The sequence below is a fragment of the Ctenocephalides felis genome, unplaced genomic scaffold (genome assembly GCF_003426905.1).
Source record: "Ctenocephalides felis isolate EL2017-DRISC unplaced genomic scaffold, ASM342690v1 CF-g0.4_SCAFFOLD_01170, whole genome shotgun sequence".
Lineage (NCBI taxonomy): Eukaryota > Metazoa > Arthropoda > Insecta > Siphonaptera > Pulicidae > Ctenocephalides > Ctenocephalides felis.
The window spans coordinates 12,489,435-12,510,083 of NW_020537324.1; the positions used below are offsets into that span (position 1 = coordinate 12,489,435).

The window sequence follows — 20,649 nt, forward strand, 5'->3', positions numbered from 1 at the left end:
CAACCTGTATATATATATATATATATATATATATATATATATATATATATATATATGGCTGTATATATAAATATATATATTATATCGAGCAAATTATTTTACAATGTAGGTAATTGGATATGCAAAAAAGCTGAATGGACGTATGGTTTTTCAATTAAGTATTGCAGGAAATACGGTGAATAATTTCACCAGATTTAATGAAACATAAAATGATACAATCAAGCAAAAATTTCCATATTATTACGAAAATACAGCGTGAAAGGATTGTGAAATATTTATAATGGAAAGTTTGGCAAATAAAATATTACAAGAGGGTTAAAAAATAGAAAGATTCTTTGTTTTTATATCCGCAGTTTTAAAATATTTTAAAATATTGAAATATTTATAAATGTTAATAATGTGAATGAAAATTTGAATAAGTAGTTTTAGAGAAAAAAATAGAATCACAAAATTCAAATCCTATTTTAATAATGGCAAATTCAGAAAAACTTATATATAAAACACTAAATAGGGGTTAAAATAAATCTAAACATTGTAAGTATACTTATATCCTCAGTAAACCAGTATAAAACAAGGAACCTTCTAATTTCAGGCAAACGTTTATAAATTATACATATCATATATTTTATCGTCAGTTCAAAACATTAATCAATTTTAAAACCGGACCACTACATTATCATAATTCAAAAAAAATATGTCCTATTATAATAAATCTTTTTTAAAAACTATAGTCTGTTAATTTTTGGAGTTCATTTTTACCATAACCACTCTAATCCTATACCCGTAAAAATAGCCGACACGGTGTAACAGAATTGATTGTAACCATCACGAGAAAAACAAAAAAAAATCTATCCTAGTATTATGAACATAGAAATTTGTTCAATTTGCTACAACTGAACTGAATCAATATCATCCAAACTACAACAACTTTTTTCGAACAGCAATCAGAATTATTTAAGAGTTCTATTGTGGTAATAATTCTGTCCAACCAAGTGGCTTTTTAGAAGACAGCCCAATGGTTTCCTTATTTATTTAATATTAAAAGGGTTGTTGAACTTTTTTCAATGGTGATTTTTGTTAACGTATTGCAGCAGGAAAGAACAAAAAACCCCTAAAATTTCAAGCAATTAACTTCTATGGAAGTTATTCTATTTCGCAGCCTAGTTATATTCTGATTAGAATTATTCTTTGATATAATAAAACTAATTGAACATTACTATTCGATCATGATAAAATTCTTATTTTATGCACGTGTGGTGACATGAAACATTATCTTTTATCTAATAATTATTTACCCAATTCGTATTCATTCTCGAGATCCTCGGCAATGGTCTCCATCGTGAGTCCAAATGATCGCTGGTCCCTGGTCAGTGCAGCGCATGCTGGCACTTACCTCGTCCGACTAAATCAAGCCATTGAGGCCCATCTCACTAATAGTTGCGATACACATAATTAACTGTTCGAACACTACTGCAGACCCAACTTATACCGTCACTGATATAATACATCATTTCACATCATTTCTTGGGTAGGAACAAAAGCACCATGGTTTTAATTTAGTTCATTTAATTCACAGTATAAGGAATAGTACTCAATTAGACCTATAATTGAATGTTTAAACTAAACTCATAATAATTTATGGACATGTTATGATTGTAGATTTATTCGAACTTATTGTAGATTGTATATTTGTTCCAATTACACTTTGATTGGGAGTTTTTGTACAAAGCTAATAATATTGGAGCTTACTTCAATATTTGCATACATCTTTATCGGAATATTTGAACTCTTTACCCCGCCAATACAAATTACTCATTTGAATCCTTCAAATGAAAGAATCTTCAAACTTTGTTTAACCTATTACACAAATCATAGTAATTCTTACTAACAATAAGTCGATAAAATAATTGTATAGACCAAAGATTCCCAAACTTTTTTGTGTCGTGGACCCCTTGGACTCCATTTACCCAAAATCGACTTTTAGTAAACTTCTAACTGTACTAAAATTAATTATTAAATATTTAGGATAATTTTATACATTTATCAATATAATTAATTATAACAGAAAAATTAAATAAGCGAAAATCAAATGTTTAATGGCAATAATTTTGTAAGGTTTAAAATTGCATCTCCCGACTAATGATGTTCAGTCTGCACCTTTTTTGTGTTAAGAGATCACTATTTTACAATCGTTTGCTATTTAGAATTACTATAACAGTCTCACAAAAACTTTCAATAGCCAGAAAATTAGGTTCTTACAAAGTAAACCATATTGCGACCCCATATACGATATGGGGTAGCCCACTTATGCTACAACTTACAAATTTTTATAAAAAAAAGTTTTTTACTTAATGGTTGTACTTATAAATACCATTGACCCTCATTTTCTTTTCCTAAACCCCTAAATATTTCATTCGCTGACGTGAGACCCCTGAAAGTTGTTATGGACCCCTGGGGAATATTTTTTTTTTTTTTTTTTGAACTCAGTTTTATTTAGCAATCAGAAATACATAAAGATTCCTATGAGCTAAAATGACAATATTTATGAGTGATGCCTAAGAAGAAAGATTCCTATGAGCTAAAATGACAATATTTATGAGTGATGCCTAAGAAGAACTCCAATGAGAACTTCTCAGTTTTACAATTAGTATTACCCCTGGGGAATATGTGGACGATTTTGGGAATCACAGGTATAGATTATGCCAAAAAGACATTGTTAGATTATAAATCTGTTAGATGACAAAAATAGTAGATTATGATACACATAATACTATTTTGTTTGTAATTATTCTGATTTGAGCATGTGCATATTAAAAATGTAATTTTGTAGGTAAATGAATTATGCCAAAGAACAAAGTAAATTAAAAATAGAAATAAAGTCTATATTGTCGGTTGATCAAAATAGTGCATTTTGTTCAAAACTTTGAACCATACACATTTTATTTAACACCTAACCGGCGAATATGGACGAATGCCAAATAATAAGTAAGGTATCAATACCAAAATAGATCGTTCATGAAAATCTCACAGCTAATACAATGTTTAGTAAATATTTACAGCGTTGAGATACAAACAGCATCACAATAAATATCGTATATATATATATATATATATATATATATATGTATATATATATGATATTTATTATAACATATGAGTAAGATGTTTAAAATATTTGATAATAATATGATTCGTATCACTGGTTCATTATGAACAAATGCTTCATTTTTTTTAATAATATTATTATTGATATTAATACAAGAATTTCAAGAAATGTCTTAATTTGTATGTGCATATTTTTATTTGTCATTTGAAAACACAATTAAGACTAAAAAATTCCTCAATCTTTTATACGAGCACTTAACACGTTTTTATATTCATTCACTTGCTAACTGTTTTCTAGTCATTCTTGTTTATTCTCAGCATCATATGTTTTTGTTTAATTCTTCTATATTTGTTATTTAGAATACATATTATACATAAATATTTACGCTGTTATATAATATATATTGGAATTTGTTTGAGGCGAATCTGCATGCTTGTGTTCTTGTTACCCAAATTTGAATTTGTGCCAACTTTATATCTATTGAGATTTATACTATGACATGTGCGCGTATTATTTAAATTTGAATAATTTGAAAGTAATTTTAAAACGCTACAATGTCGGAAGACAATAAATTATAAACATCATCTACATTGAAATGATATATGTAGGGAAAAATCTTGGAAATAGATCTTCAAAATTTTTCGATATTTTACCAGATAATTATGTTCTTTTAGTGAGATGTATAATTCTGAATTCTATTCAAGATAAACTAGTATCAATATTTATAACCTTTGCTAGGTTTTTCAACCTGAAATCACATTTTTATACAAAGACGTGCAAACATTATCAATCGCTGTGAATTGAAAGTCACACAATTCATTAATAAAAATATTATTTAAACAGAATTTTTTGTTTTTATTTTGCATATATAGATTTATAATAACCTATTTTTTGTTGCCAGAATTTTTTTGAGGAGTAAAACAAAAATTCGATCTATGGAGGGTTAATAAAACATTGTTATCGATTTGAGTAAGTCCTGCGTAACTTTCAGATCTTCAAAATTTTTCGATATTTTACCAGATAATTATGTTCTTTTAGTGAGATGTATAATTCTGAATTCTATTCAAGATAAACTAGTATCAATATTTATAACCTTTGCTAGGTTTTTCAACCTGAAATCACATTTTTATACAAAGACGTGCAAACATTATCAATCGCTGTGAATTGAAAGTCACACAATTCATTAATAAAAATATTATTTAAACAGAATTTTTTGTTTTTATTTTGCATATATAGATTTATAATAACTTATTTTTTGTTGCCAGAATTTTTTTGGGGAGTAAAACAAAAATTCGATCTATGGAGGGTTAATAAAACATTGTTATCGATTTGAGGTTTTGTTTTACTTTATTATCGTGTTTTGAATATATTAGGTAATTCGATTTATTATTTAGAAATTGTTATTAAAAATTGATTTACTTAAGATTTGAGTTAATTTATGTATAAATAAAATTTATACATTAGATCAGTAAAGGCAATTATAAAATGAATAATTGCACTATAATGAATTAATAATTCAACATGACAACTTTAAAAGAAGATAAATATTTATACCGATTTTTATGAAATTTTATAATCATGTTCAGTATGACTGAGAATTGGCCATTTATTTTTCATATCCCCAAGTGGTAAGGATTGGCCACCCTTAAAATTTGTTTTTTTATTTTTTCGACCAATTTATTTTATTTATTTTTTTTATAACTTGAATTGAATTTGAATATGATTTTAGCTTTACGCTGTGATGAGTTTATTTGAAAACACGTAAAGCCCTAAATTTTTACCCTCCTACCACAAACTCCTATTTTGTAATAGTCATTTCAGTAATCGAATAATTATTTATCTCGCTTTTAGTCAATGAATTTTTCCTAGAGTTTTTGAAATCTCACTCGATTCGATTGGCATAGTATAATCCAATTAGTATCCAATGTGTAGAACTAAAATGTAAATTTCCTCAATTTTTTTTAGTTTTAAAAAAATCATGTGTCTCTTCATTCAGCTAAAAAAATTTAATAATTAGGCGAATTTTGTTCTCGATACTTCACAATTTAAATACATTTCTTTCATTTAAAAAAATTAGCTGCTGAATAATCAAATATTATGTTTTAACGTCGAACAAAAAAGTTTAAATTTATACATAGAAGGTTTTATATATACAGATATATAATGGATTAATTTATAAGATTATTATTACTACCATGAACTTAACGGTAGAGCGTTTAACGCAAATTTAATTATGATTTCATGAATACCTAATCCATTTTATTGAAAACATAATAATAAAATGTCATGTAGTATCATCACTAATTAGATTCTCATTTAAACAAAGGGATTTCAACTGCCATAAATAGATACACAGAAAAGCACTGTAACGGGCACGTTATCAACTGTCAGTTGAGCGTATACAATCGCAATCTACATCCGACACACTCAATATATTTATACCATTATTAACAATGTGTTACGATTCCGATTCCGATTTTTAAAATACCCCACGCACGTGTACAGATAACCGCACTGTGACCATTATCTCTGACAGTTACTTGGAACTAACAGTGGACGTGCAGCAAATGACATGTGAATGGAAAACAGAATCGCGCGGCAATGGAATCGCGTGGGCGAGCGGCGAAACGCACGCGGGTCAGACTCGAATCCAACTGATTGTCGTTGGCGACGCTGCGCGCTCAACTCTCCATATCGAATCCGCGTTTCAGCACGCATCGTGGAGGGGATCCGAATTGCTCTGGATGCGGCATTTTTGTTGTATGTATACAGATCTTTCCAAGTGTATAATGTATAAATATAAGCAAACCATGTTACCATAATATATATATATATATTTATATATATATATATATATATATACATATATAATATTACACCAATATCTAATGATACAACAAACGTGCACTGATGTTCTTTTAGCATATGAACTTTATTATCTATCACTTTTATTTTATTTTATAATCCTGATTAAATGTGTCAACTTTCTATGAATTCTATCTATTGACAATAAACTTCTAATTTATCAATAAACCAATATGGACTTATGGCATAGAGTTGTGGGGCTGTGCGAACAATCCAACATAGTGCTAATGCAACGTGCCCAATCGAAAATATTAAGACAGATTACTGATGTTCCGTGTTTCGTTAGCAATAAGATCTTACACGACGATCTTCATATTAAATTTGTAAACAGTGTTATACAAAAATCAACAGTGTCAAACATTGTTATAAACTAGAACATCATGCAAACTCTATAGTCACTCAGCTTCTTGAGACACCAAATTCAAGAAGACTGTAAAAGAAGCTGCCCATAGATAATATGGAGGGCCCTTGGAACTATCACAACTCTATATGAAAAGAATAGTAGAAGTAATTCTCTATCAATATAATATTTATCAGATTATTTTATATGTGTGTTTGAAAGTGTGTGTGTGTGTCCGAGTAAATGACATAAGACAAATAGATCATAGAATTATCCTGTATTCTGATTGATTTTACTCTATTCTATAAAAAAAAATCTTATGATAAAACTTGCCAATACACTTTAGTACAATTTTAAGTGCTTCAAAATCAACTGATTTTAAACGTTTTAAATTCATAGTTCAACAAAACGTTTTAATTCTTGAAAACTATTAGGCAATTATGTTAATGTTTTTGATTGCCGACCTAGAAATGTTATTAACAGTTACAGTTCCAACGTTTAAATGAACAAAAATAGTAAAAATTAACCACAATACACAGTGATAATTTCACCAAAGCTCTAGGATGAACTTAAAAGCTCATAATTTTCAAACAACGTAAGATATTTTTTTCTAAACTTAATTTCTTAATGTCTATACTATCATTGGCTTGACATGGAGGTCTGGGATACCCTGTATATATATATAGAACACAAATTTATGAAGGCAAAAAATAGATTCTGCATAACTCAATATTTGATATTAATATATTACAATAACTCGATATTTGTGTTATATATCATGTGTAATAATACAATATTACCAGAGAAGATAAATATGAAATTTTAATTACTTAATTCCGTATATTATTTGGTTGTGATTCATTTAAACGTGTTAATATTTGTTATACAAACCAGACATAAACATTATTCGCTCATAAACAAATAATAACATTATACATTAACTCCAGCTTAACCACATCCACTTCCGAATACGCATTATGAATCTGATTATGCATAATTATATATGAGTTATGCTTGCTTATTATCACGAATTTTAATAAATATTGTTAGAGTATTTATGCTACTTTATAAAATTCTGGGTACTAATGTTATAGTAGATACATTACTTCTATTATAGTTAGATATCTAAATAAAACAGAAATATCGAGAGACAAAAAAGATTGTATACTTAATTTTTGATAACGCAAAATTAAGGGCAAAGGTATATTTAAAATTATATTTGTTAAATACACTATATATTATTTTGTTGTATTTCATTTGAACGGGTTAATATATATATGCAAATGATACGCTCATAAACAAATAATAATAAAGTACTTTAACTGTAGTATATATAAACCACTATAGATTCATTATAAGACTAGGATGAATGTAATTATGATCTGATAGGTGGAATTATGTACGTTCGATGTTTGCGTATTATTGTGAAATTTGAATAAATACAACCAGTACTACCTAAACACCCAAGCTATACTTTATAAATATTCTGGACAATAATTATTATTGATTAAAGCTTTATTGAGAATTACATGTTATTCTCTCTTTTTTCAAATTTCAATAAATTTAGCAATATTTGATTGGTGCAGTGTCAAAATTATCGCTTTACATAAAATAATTGGAATGTTTTGAAATTCAGTAAAGTTTATATGAAGCAGTCCCTTTCCAAAATATAGTAAAAGTTCATTCAAGCGTATTTAAGTTTGGGTCCTCTCCCGAAGATAAATTCCGTGCTGATGTGATATTTGTTTTACGATGATTTTAAATCAACTGTTAGTACCTAAAAGTTTCTTTAGAACTTTCGTCGAGTTAATTTAATTACGTAAATGCTTGCTGGCTACTAAAAAGAGAAATTTATATAAACAGTTCAAGTTTGCATAACCAGTTTACTTTTACTTCCCCTTTGAATGTAATTAAGAAAATTAATCTAGTTATCGTTATCTATTTTTCAGGATAACATTAATATCATATATAGTGGTAAAGTAAAAAATATGAGTAATTTGAAGAAATACTTAATATACTATATATTACTATCGAATTCAAGTAGTTAGTATTATTCCCTCCCAATTAGTAAGTATTCCCAACAACATAAAGTTATTGCTATAACAGTGTGTTTTACATTTAAATGAATACAATGATCACAATGTGACTCATTCTATGTTATTTATATATTACTACTAAACTAGTAAAAGTATCATAAAGGAATATGAAAATTCAACACATAAATGACCAAGGGCTAAAAAGTTACGTGGCGTCTCCACCGGTATTTATTCAAAAAAACAACCAGGTTTCGAATATATATTTTAAAATAGTTTTTATATTCTATATGTTCGTGTTTATGAAAAAAACTCATTTAATAAACGTAGACATACTTTTTGGAAAAGTTTTTAGTACATTACAACGTTCTCCGACGCACGTGTATTGTATTTAAACAACTTCACAAAAAAACTGGGTATTATGAGAAACTTTCAACGGCTTACAAACATTTTATACTTTTCTGACAGAATTGACAATCGAAAATATCGATTCATTTTGATGAAAAATATAGAAGCACAAGCAAGAAAAGTTTGTTATAGAATCATATCACAAAAACTTTAACTCGTTTGTCAAGGAAAGTTCGATAATAATTTGATATAACTTCATTGGTACAAGATGACGTTATGTTAGTTATTATTGGATAAAATTATTACAGTAATTGTTTTCATAAATATTGTCAATCACGTAAATTGGTATCAACTATTAATTCTATTTACAATTTTCGAAGGTAAACTACAAATGACAAATGTTTTCATTGCTTGGTATCACTCTCTTGATAAAAATATATGCAAAATAATAAACATATTAATTTTATTCATATATACTTATTGATCATGCAATTAAATTCAAATGCATATATTCGAAAGTATAGCCTTGCTTTCACTTATATGTAATATAAAAATATATTGCCAATGTTATAGGCGTCTGCATTTTAAAGATGTGTCTAAATATAAACTTCTACGTAGACTTGAATCTCATGAATGAAATGAGAATTCATATGGTGTTTAGACAAAGGTCAAAATTCGAGGGTTGAAAATGCAAACATACCTCCTACGTAAAGACGACTATTGAAGCTACTTTGCATACTTATATATTTATATAAATAGATATAAGAATAATAATATGAATCCTTTTACAGGAATATACTCCAGTGTCAGTAAAAGCCAAGAGTTGCCATGTTTTAAATTAAGCTATTTCTAAAATCATCGATCAAATTTGTACACATGTGATATTTAAAATAATAAAAAAATAATTAACAATTGTCAATGAGCCTACTGGACACACTACGTGATTAAATAGTAATTAAGTAAATATTTAATTATGAAATAAAAAAAAACTTTACGCTTATTGAAGAAATTAAATTCCCTTAATATCTATATGTAAATATTATTACTACGTTCAAAGAACCTCTCTAGAAAAGTCTTATTACTTCCACAATAAAATTGCAATATAATTTGTTAAACTCAAAGCGACCCGCAATATAAACACGACAAAATTGCTGTACTATCACATTCAAGTTCCATAAAATGTTCTTTGCATCTTATTATATAACATGATACACCGTGACGACGCAGATGCCTGCATAGAAAATGAAGTAAACACATAGTAGTTCGTATGAAATATTGAAATCTGAAAAAAGAAAACTTGAAAAGCTTCGAAAGCTCAACCCGTATCGACGGCGATGTGCCAGTAACAAAGTAACGTGCTTGCGGAAAGCGTATTTCAAATCCTTTGTAAAAGGCGAAAAAATTACATGCTTGATATCTTCAAAGAACTTTTCTAGTTTCATTCAGAGGTATATAGAAATTAAATATTTCAAATGAAATGTATATGAGCTGATATAATGAAGTTGTAGAAAATTGTATTCAAAGAAATTAATGATACAAAAAATTATATACTTCATTTAAATGCTATATTGCAAATACAATTTTTAAACTCGAAACTCAAAATATAAGCTCATTTTCAGATTATTCATACTATTTTCATTATATTCACATAATAGCATATATTTATTATAAAATAACATTGTAAATTACTGCGAATAATGAAAAACGATATAACCGCAAAATATTAGAGTGATTGATACATTATTCAACATTATGAGATGGATTTACAACGTTCATCAAATTATAATCGACTAGTCATCAGTTAATATCAGTGTGAATAACATTGCATGATTATATTTAATAATTTATATGCAATATTTATTGGGATTTAAACCAAAAACTGCGGAAAAAGTAAATAAAAAAAAATTATCAGTAAAATAGATACTAAATTACTTTTAAATAGTACAAATAGTATTTTGATCATGTATTATTGAGCATTTTTACGGATTTTTTTAATCAAGAATATGTCATAATTTGGTGAAGTCGTTAATAACAGAGTTGATATTTCTCATATAAGTTTATGATTATTATTTTTAAGAAAAACCTACAAATTTCCGAAGCTCTTCTACATAAAGTCAGAATAATAATAATAAAAATCGAATAAAGAAAAATACTGTAGCTAAAGTACAGAGTGATTGATGCGAAGACAAATATTTATCCAACAAATCAATCACAATCCATTACCCCATTACGCAAATATCAAAATACCAAAAAATCTGCGCCAATAAATGCAAATCACTCATGATGTGACGTATCATTTTGCTAATTGAATCCATTCACATACATATTTTAATCAGAACGTAATCAGATCCTGATCGATCATATGCTCGTTAAGTCAAAAGCTAAAATTCGTATGTATATGTCCATGAAGATCTATTAATCTCAATTTATGGCAAGCTCAAAGCTTCTCAGAGAAAACTTTTCTCATCACGCACTGAGTAGCATTGAATGGTTATGGTTATGTTCACATAATAGAGATGTCAAATCTTAATACAAGACACATTGTAAATTTATAATTACTTCGAAATTGAATGGAACAGTTCTGACCGATATTAAACAATTTCAACAAAATGAAGATACTTGCATCTTCGCAGTACGTAATTAGTATTTATTGTAAATATATTCATACAATTGAACGAATAGATTCATATCTTATAATATGCATCACTTTTCTCTTTCATCATACTAGGTGAAGGCGGCATTTCACCTTGAGGAAAATTACATCAAACTAACCAATGCAAGAACTAATCGAGTTACAGCAAATGGTTTCAAAATTGGTTGAGCCAATAGTTCAATTGGTTTTTGAAGAAACGTAGATAAAAGTCAAAAATCGACTCGCATACACACATACTATGCCAAAAATAGGAAGTCGGATTTTTGGGCAAAAACATAAATTTATCCTTTACTTCGGGACACTCATAAAAGTTCAACTATCAGTTCAATATTTATATACATATAGTACATCAAAATTGTGTATGAAAATCTTTATTGATAATCTAGTTTTGGCAATTAAAAAATGAAAAGATTCAAATTTAAAAAAATTAAAGATAAAGTATTTACATCCTTTGAGTCTCTTGGAATAAAATCGTCAAAACCAAACTTCACGATACGATTTAAAAACTGATTATATTAATTTAAGTTTTAATCATAATAGCTAATTTTTAATAACACGTTAACAATAAAAGTAATAACAATAAATCACGTCCGCGAAGGTGTTAATTCAGTAATTCAAACAATAATTTTTTAAGCAAGCATATATGCAGATTCATGTCAAAACGGATATTGCGGAGTATCTCACAAACTTTTGCTGAAATAGGTATGAAACTACAAAAGAAAATGGATCATTGCAACTATAAACCACAATACACAGACCTAAAACAAAATCCAAATTTTGAATTAACAGATGAGAAAGAAATAGAAAAATTGTTGAAAATCTGAAAAAATAACGCTGCACTGGCGAAGACAAGATAACAGCAAGAATCACTAAAAAAATATAAAATATAATAGCTCCATCTACTTGCTGTTTAATGAATAGATACATAGAATGTGGTGTATTTCCATCGTGTCTTAAAATGGCTACAATAAAACCAATTTCAAAACAGGAAACAAAACAGATCAAATAACTACAGACCTATAACAATAACAAACACATTCTCCAAGATATATGAAAAAGTAATAAAAAAAAGATTACTTGATTTTCTCATTCAAAAAATTGACAAAAATCAATATGGTTTCCTCCCTTCATCAAAACACAAGGTGCCCTAATAGATTTGACTAATACCATCAGTCAGCACCTTGAGGAAAATATGCACACAGTTGCAATGTTTAGATTACAAAAAGCTTTTGATACAGTAGATCATGGCATATACTCAATAAACTAATAGATTGGGTGTAGAGGGTTTGTCTTACAGCATTATCAAAGATTTCCTCATGAAAAGAGTGGTAAGGACGAAGGTGGGAAATTTCACAAGTGGAGGATGAACATAACCTGTGGAGTTCCACAAGGTTGTATTAGGACCTTTATTGTATCTATTATACACCAATAACCTTAAGACGCAAAATTTAAAGGGAAGATACATATTATATGCAGACGATACAGCGATAGTATATGCGGATAAGGATAAAAAAAGATTCGAAGATATTATAAACACGGACATGAAAATATACACCGAGTGGCTAACTGAAATAAACTAACAATTAACATAGATAAAACAAAATACATATATTTCAAACATAGAAAAAATACTGAGAACACTAAACTAAAAATTGAAGTAAATATAGAGCAATAGAAAAACAAATAGAGGAAGTGGGAAAGCATAAAATACTTAGGACTGATAATAAATGAAAAACTGACATGGACAGACATATAAAACAAAATAAAAAGAAAGATAGGAACATTAACAGGGGCATTGAAAAGGATCCACTCTTTCGGCAAAAAAATAAAATATAATTCTTAAAACGCAAATAATACCTATAATTATATGGAATCATAACAAAATGAGCCAAACAACTAAAGCAAACCTAAATGACATACAGAGAATAATGAAAAGCCATAAAAATAGAATATAATTACCACATCTAACACCCACCAAATACTTGCAGAGAGAAAAAAATAATCATTCACTAAAAACATAATTAAAATAGAGAAATGCAAAATAATACACAAAATGAAATTAACCGAATTAAAACAAGTGCAACCATAGACACAAACAAGAATACATGAACACTACACGAGAACAAACAACAATTTTCACATTGAACGCAATAGAAAAACGAATTTGAGAGGAAATGTCATATGGAGTGCTACCAAAAATATATAAACGAATTGCCAGACTATATTAAGATGACCAATGATAATGATAATTTTAAAAGAAAAATAAAGAAAATTACAAAAAATAAAAAACTACTATATGGAAATTGAAGAAAAAGAAGACTGAAGAGTTATATATAGATATTATATTAATGAAATAGATATTATAGTCAAATGAAATGTAAATATTATATGAAAACTGTTTTTCATAATCTCTCATACCAGGCACCTCTGTCTGACTGAGATATGAAAATAATGTATATATGTAAATAAATAAATAATATAAATCGAGAAAAAAAAAAAAACACAAACTTGGTATAATCGATATTGGTTCTTGATTAAAGTAATTAAAGTACTATTTGTAACATTTGGAGGTCATTTTTGGCAGTTGAAAGTATCAAAAATTTAAACAAAATATATCGACTCTACACCATAGATATAAAAAGTAAAAATATATGTCACAGCTTTACAGTATGGATAAGATGTACGGCTTCATATAAATATCATGAATTTCAAATAAGGGAATGGACTCTACTGACGAGCAAACTATTCTCCAAAAGATTTATCATGAAATCCAAGGTTTGATCCAAGGTCATTTCATTCATGAAATCCAAGGTTTGAGTGAAGTAAAATAGACTCTACTGACGAGCACATTTGTTTTCCAGTAGGAACTCCTTGTAAATTTCATCAAAAGTGATTTGAACGAGGCAAAAGGACTCTACTGACAAACAAACTAGTTTTCCAGTAAAAACTTCTTGTAAATTTTAACAAAAGTCATGTAAACTAGGCAAAAGGACTCTACTAACGAGCATTGAACTGTAACCTTTGTATGAATAACATGATTTTGAATAAGTGCCAATGACCTCTTTACCACGTCTCAATTGATTAGAATCAGTTTCATCTTTCTAGTAAATGTACGAGTAAATATCGATCCTGTTCTACATCCCTAAATTGTCATAAATGTTTGGTTCTCGGAATAATTCCCAATGCCCGGCTGATGATTGCGTGCGTGCTGCACTGACTCATCAAAAGCGCTTAGTTTCACATGTTCGAATGGGAATCGATAAACAAGAGACCTCAGCCAGACGGATGAATAGATATATCTCAGTATTAGAATTGCTTTCGGATGCTGTGTGTAACTAAGAAACATGTGATAATTATAACAGACCAGCATTGTGAACGGTCGATACAATGTGAATAATTAATAGGAAGACTGGGTAATACTAGAGCAAATAGTTGTTAGGTAAACGATTATTGATATGAAAGTACTAGGAATAGTAGTAATTAATTAATTAGTGGTATATTTCCCTAAAACTTAGTTCCCTTGCCCATTCTTGTTTATTGTTATTAACAATAGATAAGTATATATAAAATAATGGGTAGTACTGCCCTATGACAGGCCCGTGAGCTGAGTTAAACTCCAACTCTATTCAATGAAGACTAGTATAAGAGATATCTCACTGCCATTTCACACGACAGTGCCCAAACAGCAAAACATATCTTTGCTCATATACAAAAAAACTATTTTTCATCTATATTTTCAAGTGAAAATGGACATCTCTGCTGCACGATATCAGGTTGTCCAGAGCGATTTGAACTACTCATCCACACTCATTTTTATTATTTTTATGTGCCTTTGCTTTTTTTTAAACTTGCAAAATTAAAAGAGTATCAGTATGAATTATCAACACAATTTCAAAATTCGTCCCAAAATTTGTGTCAACTTATGAGAGTCTCACCTATTAATTCTAACCATGCAATCAATGTAATCTTATTTAATAGCTATTAAATTATAACAAGCGTTATCAAACCAGACTGTCTCATTATTAGTTTCACATGTTTGAGAATCGATAGACAAGAGGCCTCAGGCAGACGCATGCTTGAGTGAAGAGAATTACTATACTAACAGAATATCTTGTATAGTTTGGGTAAAATCAAGAAATATAATCCAATTTATTTTTATATGACAAAACCAATATATAAAAAATACCAGGAATTCTGAATAAAACAGGCGGTATTCGCTGAGCTCACTGACTCTAAATAACTAACTCTGATAAGGTCAAAGTCTAAGGTAAGTAATTCTTAAATTACTTAATTTGATCATATTTTACCTATTTTTAGAATGCTATTTTTTATTGTGAAACATTTATTTTAGTAAAAATTATATTCATAAAAATTTTATGAAAAACTTATAGTTTTATTCGTGTTAATTTTATTAAAAAAATATATTTAAATTATAAAAATTGTATCGCCCTAGCCCTTCAAATAATAAAAAAGAAAAAAATCTTATTCCAACCATCTATATTCGCCCAAATCTAGGCCACTAATTAGCACCATAAAATTTTTCAGTGCTATCAATAAAGCTCTATTTCTGAAACTGATAAATATAATCCGAATCTGAGACAAAAAATAGGAAACTAGTAGGCAATTAAAGGAAACACTATACTTCTTATATCATTAAGCATTTCAACGAATTTCGTCAAAGTAGGCAATCGAGCCGAGTGGTCGTAAATGAAAATTTTATAGCAGCAACTAACGATAGAATGGACAGCCAAAAGTGATATTTTTGGACAAATTCGTTGCACAACATATTTCAGCTTAATCCATTATAGAATTTAATTATTTACTCATGTCATACCGTCGGTATAAATATTATTTTTGAGAGTTACGTATTGTATGTATTACCTCATGCATAAATTAATAAAATTATATAACGAAAAACCATGAAAAACGGTTAGTGCTAATAAAAAAATCATATATTGAGCACAGAAAAATGGTAATTGCGAACACTAAATATTTTTGTTAGATCTACCTTGTTATTGTCAAAATATAATCATATACTTTTTACTATATTCTTTTGTTTCATGAAGCGTTCATAACTACTATTGTAAAGTCTTCTTGTGAATGTCATTCATAGACCTTATATTACAAGTAGTATAAGGTCTATGATACTATTTCAAGTTATTGATACTGAAAATATTTGAAATGAATTCTTTACTAGAATCTCTTGTAAACATCAAAATCATCTTATAAATGCTTCAAGAAGAATTAGAAGAAGATTGAAATATATTTGTATTTTTAAAGTTGATTAAACTTTATTTGCTCACTAAATTGGCTATGCAGAAGCTTTCTTTCTATGTATTAATACGTTCTCAAAAAATCATGTATATTGTAAAAATTGCTTCCACCAACTTACACCTATAATTTTCTGCCGATCTCAACAGGATTTCACAACACAAAGTTTATATATCTTCATCGCGTTGTTGAAGAACGAAATGATTAATCTTTACTTTTTAACTTAATTGTCTGCTCAAAATCCATCTTTCTGTAATCGCATATATAGTAAAATTGCTTCCAACAACTTACACCTATATTCCATAATTTTCTGCATATCTCAACAGAAATTCAGACTGAATTTATGCATTCAATATAGCGCAATGTTAAACTATCTATATCGCGTTGTTAAAGAACCAAATACGGCGTAGCACATAAATATAAGACTTGACATATGGGCAGCTACACTTGATGTATTAAGACTTGAAATAATATATGAATTTCACTTACTTGTTGTATATCCGAATTCGTCTTCCTTTTCTTGGTCGGCTTCAATTTCCTCTTTTGTTCGCTTCACGTTGGCCGCGCTCGCCCGATCGATCTGAAAGTAGAAAATGAAACATATCATATGCAACGATACTAATGACTTTGGTTCTAATACTAGCAATAAAAATAATCAAGTTAAAGAATTCTGAAAACAATCGAACGATTTGTCGGCGACTTCTTAAAAATCGAAACCAATTTCTAAAAAGATAAAATGTTTTTATCGCTTTTCCTTCCTGGTAACTTGCAATATTATGTCAGATCATTTACTGTGTCCTTATTTTATGTAGAGTATTTCTATTATATTTGACTAACCTCATTTCCAGCAGCACTGCATGTTCGGCCGCTTAACATAGTCTCATCAATATCATCGCCCTCTTCGTCCGTCAGCGTATCCTCGGAGTCCTGGCGAGAGGATCTCTCCGAAGATGTTCGCGAAACACCAGACACCTCCAGAAATTTTTTTTCGGCTGAGAAAATAAGGGTAAGTGTTCAGCTGTTATTAATGATTATGTGGAAACATAGACCTAGTTCGTAATATTAGGTGTCATTTCGTAAAATAAAGTGTCTGTGTATGAGATTGCAATGTGATGTAAATTTTAAATTGAAAGTGTATTTTTTTACATTTTAAAAAAATTAGAAAAATATGAATTTTTCTCCTAAATAAATATGCACGTGATGTTGGGAGAGTGAGGTTAATTTTAAATATCACCACGTATCACGAAGAGGGAGGGGAGCGAAAAATCTATAAAAAAATCGGTCACGTGATTAATGGACGCCCCATAATAGTAATTTGTATCAATGATTTATCATTATGCTTTCTGTGTCCTTATTAATTATTCTCCCACATCTAGCACGTAAGATTGTATATTATCATTTAAATCATTTTTAAGGTCAATTCTTTGGTAAAATAGACGTTAACATAGCGTTGTTATAGCAACGTGTGCTATACTTGTTTGTTGGTACTAAACACTGTAAAAACGCTATCTATTTGCTATGTAATCAGGCAAATATTAAATACGAAACAACATAGAAAATCCACAAACTTAAAAAAAAGAATGTCGCCATAACTGCATCTTCGTAAAGCGCATTTATATCATACTGTTTATGTGCAATCGGACAAATAAATACCATCTTAACAGTTTTCAGTACCAAGAAATAAGTACAAAATAGCGTTACCATAACAACGCGATTTAATCATCTATTGGCCCTCATACGAGAAAGCATGCAACAAATTAAATGACTCACCAGACTTAATACTTTCATTATCTCTTTCAATCTTATCTTCAACTAAAGTTGAAGAATCTTCTTCAAGAGATGGTTCTCTTATCACAGGTATTGAAATTGAAGGCGATCTCGATACTTTTCCGGCTTCTTGGGTTCGTTAAAATCAGTCTGTGAAAATAATAATTTTATTTATGGTTAAAGCTCAATTTATTCAATTTTTTTATACTGATATCTATGAAATCAAAATAAATAAATGCATTACCAAATATTAAATATTGTATGGTGTTATGTTTATCAATGAAAGTCATTTATATTCGTTTGAATAAGTTATTTTCTATGGTAGTGTGCAGACTTTGCATACGTCAAATATAATCAAGCATATGCGATTATAATAAAATATCCAGCCGAAGAATATCAAAATTGCATAAATGTTAAAATATGCATGAGGCCATAAATAAAGAAGTACGGCCTGCAATACAATATATCTTCATTTCTAGATAAATGATGATATATTTGATACTGTAAGTATTCTAGGCACGTCTGGAACTTTTCACGGGACTTAAGTAACCTAAATGGTTTTCAGTTTCTCTTCTATCAGAACGAACATAGGGGGCTTTAGCACCTATTACATATATATTGTATATACGTTACTTCGAAATAGCTTAAGATCGTAGTTATTCTGTACACGGTATTACTTTCACGAAATAAGGGGTTTAAGTTATACCGGTGATGGGTGGAAAATAGGTGAAGTAAATGTGGAATTAGAGTTGCATGTTTATCCATCTCATAGTTGGTGTCTATTACGCTAAACACCAAATTTACTGAAATTAATTTATGAATATTAAGTATTGAGATAAATTATCGAATTATCGAAATAATACAGAACTAATAGTTTATTTTTTATATAAATTAATTACTTACAGGTGTTGCAGACCCAGTTCTAAACGGCGATTGAGGAATTAATTTTGCTCCCTCAGGTTGCAGCAAATCAGTACTCGGCGATGGTGTCTAAAATTATTTGAAAAATTATTAGATATTACATATATTATAAATGTTTGAAAATTGCATTTGCTTACCATATTAAGAAGCGACTGCACAACAAATTTAACAGGACTTTCAGCGCCTCTTATAACTTCCACTGCTTTTTCATGACTAGCATTTCGTAAATCTACTCCATCGACTTCCAAAATACGGTCTCCTGTCTAAAAATAAAAAATTAATTGACAGATTTATAAAAATGTGAAAAGTATATAAATGTGATAAATATATAAAAATTGTTAAAGTTAAAAAATTGTTAAAATAAAGTTGTTAAGTATTGGTAATAAAAAATAATAGATTTCCGCTTACCTGAAATCCGCCCGTTTTCTCCGCAGGGCTTTTCGGTGATACGTTTTTGACGAAGATTCCAACAATGTCCCGTTTTCCTTCCTCATCTGTCAAATCAGCCTGGAATGACGAAAAACCTTAATATTATGCTGCAATATTTCATGTGTGAATTTTTTGTGTTATTATAAACAAACCTTTCCGCCTACTATGCTAATTCCCAGACCTTCCTGACCGAATTCACGGGGTACGCAGACGATACGCTCGGGACCCCATTGGCCCTGCATAGAAGCGGATCTGCTGAGAGCGTTTTTGGGACGGTTTCCATTGGAATTTTTTATCTCAGCACTTTCTTGTGTGTCGGCAGTTACTGTCATATCTATCGTTGGACCGTAACTGAAAAAAAAAATAGAACTAAGTATTATATAATTCACATCTCATTATTTATAGTTAATCATATTATTATTGTTGTTTTCAGCAAACAGAACTTATGGTCCTCTTAGCTCTTGTGCTGACTTTTTAAACAAAGTGATTTTTTATAGATGACAACCCAATCTCTATGTCAAGAAATTATTTATATAATTTCTGTAAAAATGATGATTTTTTATTAATGCAGCAATGCCTAGTAAGAGCTTAATTTAATTTTACTTGGAATTTTAAATCTGTAAATATTTGCAAGTGAAAACCTCAAGCTACTACTGCTTGACATGAGGCTGTCTAAAGCAGGAATCAAACATGAAACTTCTATTATTCAAATTCCATAACTACAAATCTGTGGAAAAACCCTTTACTACGTATGGTACTACATCTCTACATTTCTTAGATTCTTTAGCTAACAAAAATCATATATTTAATATAATGATCGAAATTTATAGTAGTTTCTTTCTCATATGCTAGTTATCATTAGATCTCATATACTTATTATTATTAAACTTATGCTTTGGTGATAAAATGCGAATAT

The 20,649-nt window shown here is 28.9% G+C and overlaps 2 protein-coding genes across 2 annotated transcripts in view; both read right to left on the bottom strand.

Moving 5' to 3' along the window:
• The window catches only part of LOC113368346 (inactivation-no-after-potential D protein-like), a 144,016-nt gene extending 125,505 nt beyond the window's left edge, over positions 1 to 18,511 (bottom strand). The window contains exons 1-3 of the mRNA XM_026609896.1: positions 18,387 to 18,511; positions 17,454 to 17,608; positions 17,106 to 17,196 (exon numbers count right to left, since the gene is read on the bottom strand). Coding sequence (XP_026465681.1) covers positions 17,106 to 17,196; positions 17,454 to 17,492 — 130 coding nt within the window. The 5' untranslated portion in view covers positions 17,493 to 17,608; positions 18,387 to 18,511. The remainder of the gene's footprint in view (positions 1 to 17,105; positions 17,197 to 17,453; positions 17,609 to 18,386) is intronic.
• LOC113366816 (inaD-like protein) lies at positions 18,468 to 20,397 on the bottom strand. Its single transcript, XM_026608470.1, has 6 exons — positions 20,375 to 20,397; positions 19,886 to 20,084; positions 19,713 to 19,811; positions 19,442 to 19,567; positions 19,287 to 19,373; positions 18,468 to 18,533 (listed from the first exon to the last, which is right to left on the bottom strand). The coding sequence occupies exons 1-6, from the start codon at positions 20,395 to 20,397 to the stop codon at positions 18,468 to 18,470; spliced, it is 600 nt and encodes a 199-aa protein (XP_026464255.1).
• Positions 20,398 to 20,649: the final 252 nt, after the last annotated feature.

Coding starts and splice junctions, on each gene's coding strand:
- LOC113366816 (XM_026608470.1), bottom strand. CDS start 20,397: ATGTCAAGCAGTAGTAGCTTGAG. Junction 19,374..19,441: donor TGCAGTCGCTTCTTAATATG/GTAAGCAAATGC, acceptor AAATAATTTTAG/ACACCATCGCCGAGTACTGA. Junction 18,534..19,286: donor GAACTGGGTCTGCAACACCT/GTAAGTAATTAA, acceptor TTATTTTCACAG/ACTGATTTTAACGAACCCAA.